At 35.2% G+C, this 4,971-nt stretch overlaps 2 protein-coding genes across 2 annotated transcripts; both read right to left on the reverse strand.

The window, feature by feature from the left end:
* Nucleotides 1–3,949: 3,949 nt before the first annotated feature.
* On the reverse strand, nt 3,950–4,465 carry LOC147539002 (uncharacterized). Its single transcript, XM_086643053.1, has one exon. It carries the CDS (start codon nt 4,463–4,465, stop codon nt 3,950–3,952), a length of 516 nt encoding a protein of 171 aa, XP_086499179.1.
* A 41-nt stretch (nt 4,466–4,506) lies between these two features.
* On the reverse strand, nt 4,507–4,971 carry LOC147539003 (uncharacterized). The gene has a single exon (XM_086643054.1). It carries the CDS (start codon nt 4,969–4,971, stop codon nt 4,507–4,509), a length of 465 nt encoding a protein of 154 aa, XP_086499180.1.

Below are 4,971 nucleotides of genomic sequence, written 5' to 3' on the forward strand. Positions count from 1 at the left end.
AACTAAAACTGATGATCCAAATACTGGCCACCAGTTGACTAAGTGAATAGGTCAAGAAATGACCAAGAACCTAACTGGCTAACCGTGTCAAGCCATTAGGGAGGTGAACCCGAAAAAGTTATGGTACTTAAGCCTAAACATAAGGGCTCGATACGAGTATCCTAGGCCCCTAAGCCTTGCTCTGACTCCATATTAATTTGGCATGTCATCGATTTTCGAGAAGTAAAGGAGGTTAGCAAACGTGGGATCGAGCCTTAACCCCGAAACATCGGAAGGGTAGAAGCGTGCCTGATGCTTTCCCGACTTAAGCCCAAATCTGATCCAAGATCTTGGGCGGTAAATATCTTAAGTATTTAAATAACTTGGACTAAAAGAATTTCGCGGGAAGGAAACTATCCCACCAAATCCACAAGATCGACAATACGATCTATCCAAGATACGAAATATTCTTGGACAAAAAAACTTGATATTATTGCAATCTATTAAAAATACGGGATAAACCTGAAGAAGAAAGTTAATTTCCTACAACCACAAAATAGTAGTTTCATCATAAGACGGAGAGATCTACGCCGCCTCATCACAATCAACTAAATGAGCATATATAAAGCAATAGGTTCGCCCTAAGCTGGGTAAGTTGAAATAAGCAATCAATCACAGGTCCAATCCCTAAACTCGGAACTTCATATTCAATTAATTTAACTACAAGAACGCCTTACTAACTTGAGCATCAGAGATTTTCGAGTTCTATGTAGGTTTTGCCCCTAGTTCGTGAGGAACAATATATTAAAACGAACAACTTCTTTCTCCTGAACGATCTAAAAGCCAAATTTAGATATCATCCAAAACTTGTGAATGTAGCCTTCCAAAAAATTAAAACTTCTACAAATAGTTGTTTGCAAAAGTAGAACATTTATAAAATATCAGTTTGGAAATATTACCACAACTACAAAATAGTCGTCTGCAAAAAAAAAATATAACGTATGTAAACAACATTTGAAACATTGTAAAGTTTCCAAAACAATCCTATATATTACACCATGATAGTTGGTTTCGGTGGAGATAACTCTAACCATCCATTTTGTGTTCAAAGTTGGCTTTTGATCAGATCCAACATACTAGACTATTAATATAAACCATTTTAAATCTTTTCAATAATTATACCTACAATTAAACAGTAATTTAATCTTTATGCCCCACATATTTGAGTGATGTGAAAAAAAGTGTGAGGTTTGCCCATTTTGTCTCTATTTAACTACACATCCCCCAATTTCAATCTATTTCCTATATCTGTCCCCAAAAATTATCGCCACTACTCCTTTACTTATCTATATCTCTTCGAATCTGAATTAGATGTTGTAGCTTTTTTGTCCTGACCACGGTAACTACTCTCCATATTTATCTTCAGTTTATCTACATTGAATCTGGATTAGAAAAAGTTTGGTTCTGACTTTTGCTCCATCAATAACTTCTCTCAATGTTTATACTTATAATCCAGTTGTTTTATGTACATAACGACGTTAGCCAAAACGGATTTACTAAGCCCACATAAGAAGAAGGAGAATCAAATGACAAGAAGAACGATGAAGAGGAAAACAAGGATGAATAAGAAACATATAAGAAGGTGACCGATTCAAGTAAGAGAGAGAGTGGATCTGAACTTTTCATCATGTTCTTCTTGTTCATCATTTTTTGATAAATGACTCCAAGAGTCATTACATCTTTTATATGACATTGATTACTTTGTAAAGATGCAATATTGAAATACAACGATTGATTAAGAAAATACACCACCATAATTGACATTTCAATTTTTCAAGACCATATAATTAGTTTTAAAGGTCATTTTAAGGGGTTTAATGTCCACAAGGACCCTATAACCTGCGCGATCCACCCCACTTTCTCCTAATCCCTCTCCCTGTACCGCCGCCCGCGCGTACAATCACAACAACAATTACAACACAACGAAGCTTACTTTAAGTTGTACTTGAAAACCAGAACTATACCAGGCTAAAAGCCATTTCAATCCGGGCTTAATCCTTACTAATGGGCTTCTCCTAATGGTCGAACGACTTCATTCCTTGTTCAGATTGCGTCCCCATTGAGTAGACGTCATAAACCATCCTGTATTCAGCCGTTGCTCCGCATGAGCCCACGCGCACCCCATTGAGTAGACGTCATAAACAGAGCACTAATGAAAAAAGTTTGGGGGAAGAAAAAACAGAGCAGAATTGCAGAGTGAGTGGGTAAAGTACTGATAGAATGAAAGATATATATAGAAGTAGAGAGAGAGAGAGAGAAAGTAAGATGAGGGTTAAGGCAATGATAAGTAAAGAGGGTTTTTATAGGGAGAGAGAGAGATGGAGTTGAATAACAACTACAGTATTTGAAGGAAGGAGAAGGAAGGGATAACAGAAAATGAAATAGTAGCTCAAATCACGTGTGAAGTAAACCAACCAAAACCCTAACTTGTAGAGAAACGAAACGAGGGAGTTCCTCTTTTTAAATCGGTTGAGCGGTTTCTTTCTCTCTCTCTCTCTCTAAAAACAAAGAAATCATGAGATATTAAGAGAGAAAGTTAAAGGTTAAATAGGGTGTGTGAGTTTGTCTCTCTGGTTTCGTTTCGACTCTTGGGTTAGCACTAGTGACTAGTGAGAGTAGGAAGAATATCATTGGAGCGAGGAGGTCAGTAATTGTGAGTGGTGGTACCATTAATACTGTATTTGTTTGTCTCTCTCTCTCTAATTATATTACTTTCTCTCTCTAGAATAGTAGTGAGGGGTAAATAATAACAACGGAACCATCATCATGGAGTAATAGGAAAAGATTGATGGATTGGAAAATGGCGGCTATGGCTGCGCAGTCTCTTCCACTTTTGTTCATTATCATTTATTTTACCGAAATGAGGTTTCATCATTAACTCTACATCTACTCTCCCCCTATCATCATCATCATACATTACACAGACACATAATACATACATATATACGCATACATGAAAAGTTAAAGTCGAAATCCCAATTTTACCCCTGGGGAAAAGTTAACGGAAGAAGTAGCATCTAGCATGAATAGATTGCATGGGTCATGTGTATATGGATGGATGATGATCTTATCATGAACCTCTTGCCATTCCTTTTAAATTTAACCGCCGCAGCTAAAACTGTTAGCGTGTGGAAACGGCCGCCGTCAATTCAAATAGCTTCAGTATGTATTACAAATATCAACAGAGGTGTTTTAGCTCGATGATACTAGAATTCAAATAGCTTCGGTATGTTTTACAAATATCAATACGCGATAATCTACCACACATATGCCTAAGTCTGTTAGGGCGATACATCTGGAGTATGTTATTTTTCTGCAGCGATATATTATAGGGTAATTCAATAGTCAATATATATTTTCAACGAGGCAGGAATATAATAAAATTGTCCTATTGACAAGACTTTTAAATTTGAACTATTAAACTAAAAAAAAATTAGTATAATAAAAAGATTTCAATTGCTAATGGATCCAACAAGTGATAAAACGAATTAATGTACTAACAAGAAATTAAGAACATGTGAAAAAAAATAGAAATAGTAATTAGATTATCCGTCCAAACCTAAAATATATTGAACTTTAAAACAAAAACTAATAGAAAATAAACAAAAAACACTACAACCTTTGCATGTTATGTGACAATCTGAAATAATTTTCACTTGAAATTTTTTCTCCTTGCATTTTTTGAAGCAAAATCATCAATTAAATCTTCGTAATCAATCTGATCTAAAAATTCACTTTCGATGGTGAGAAGAGCTAACCCATTTAGTCTATCCCGTGACATAGTTGATCTCAAGTATGATTTCAAAATTTCTAACTTTGAGAAAGTCCTTTCTGCCGATGCAACTGTGACCGGTATCGTCAACAAAATCTTATAAGCAATACTAGTAGCGGGATAACAATTCATTTTCTTTCAGAATTTCAATATGAAACTAGCTTTCTTAACTTCACCAGGCAAAATATTTTGCAAGAGTCTTAACTCTATAAATAATTCATCTCCTTCAACATCAGAATGTTCCCCATTTTTCAAATAATTAGCAAGATTATCGCAAAATGTTTTTAAGTCACCATCACAATATCCACTCAGTTTTTCTGGTCTCAACAAAAACCCGAAGATCTTCTCATATGCTTGATATTGGTCGAATCTTTTCTCTAATGAACCAATAGCTTGATCTACTAAGAAAATAAAATAATGAATTCTGAAATATTCCTCACCTAATTGTGAAACTAGTTCTGATGGTCCATTACCAATCTCGTCAAAATATCTTTTTCGACGAATGTCACGCCTCTCGGGAAATACAACATCAACTTCCATTTCAGTTGCAAGTTTCTTCGCATCGACCATGGCCTCTTCAAACCCAGTTTCTCTGTATTGCTTAAAAGTAGCGATTAAGCCTCTTACTAGTTTAATGGCGACATCAATATGCATATCTTCTGATTGCAAACTTTTGCTAACCTTATTTACTGTAATCAATATCCTGTACCAAATAGTGGTGCCCAATAAAAACTCAAAATTGCTAAGTTCATGTATTGCAATAGAATTTGCTTCACATCATCTATCTCAAGATCAAAAGCCTTTAAGGTAGTTTGTAGCTCTACAAATAATCCGACTCCAGATGTATCATTCACATTAAAAAATTCTAAGAAATATTCTTGTACCTTTACTGGAGTAGCACTCATATCTACACATCTTATGACCAAAGTCATCTGCTCTTGGTGATTACTATGAGGAGTACAATTAAGAATGATTGAAAAATATTTAGCTGCTTTTACCCTTTTAAGAATTGTGTTTCTGACTTCAGACGATAACATTTGTATTAACTCATTTTGAATCACATTACTGAGATAATGAGATCGGATTTCATTAGTTTTAATCCGACGAAGATGTTCCTCCATAATTGGGTCATGTTCTGCAAGCATCTCAACAAGACCCAT

This window comes from Eschscholzia californica, unplaced genomic scaffold, assembly GCF_041429995.1.
Source record: "Eschscholzia californica isolate CP2 unplaced genomic scaffold, dmEscCali1.0.p SCAF_5, whole genome shotgun sequence".
NCBI classification, from domain to species: domain Eukaryota; kingdom Viridiplantae; phylum Streptophyta; class Magnoliopsida; order Ranunculales; family Papaveraceae; genus Eschscholzia; species Eschscholzia californica.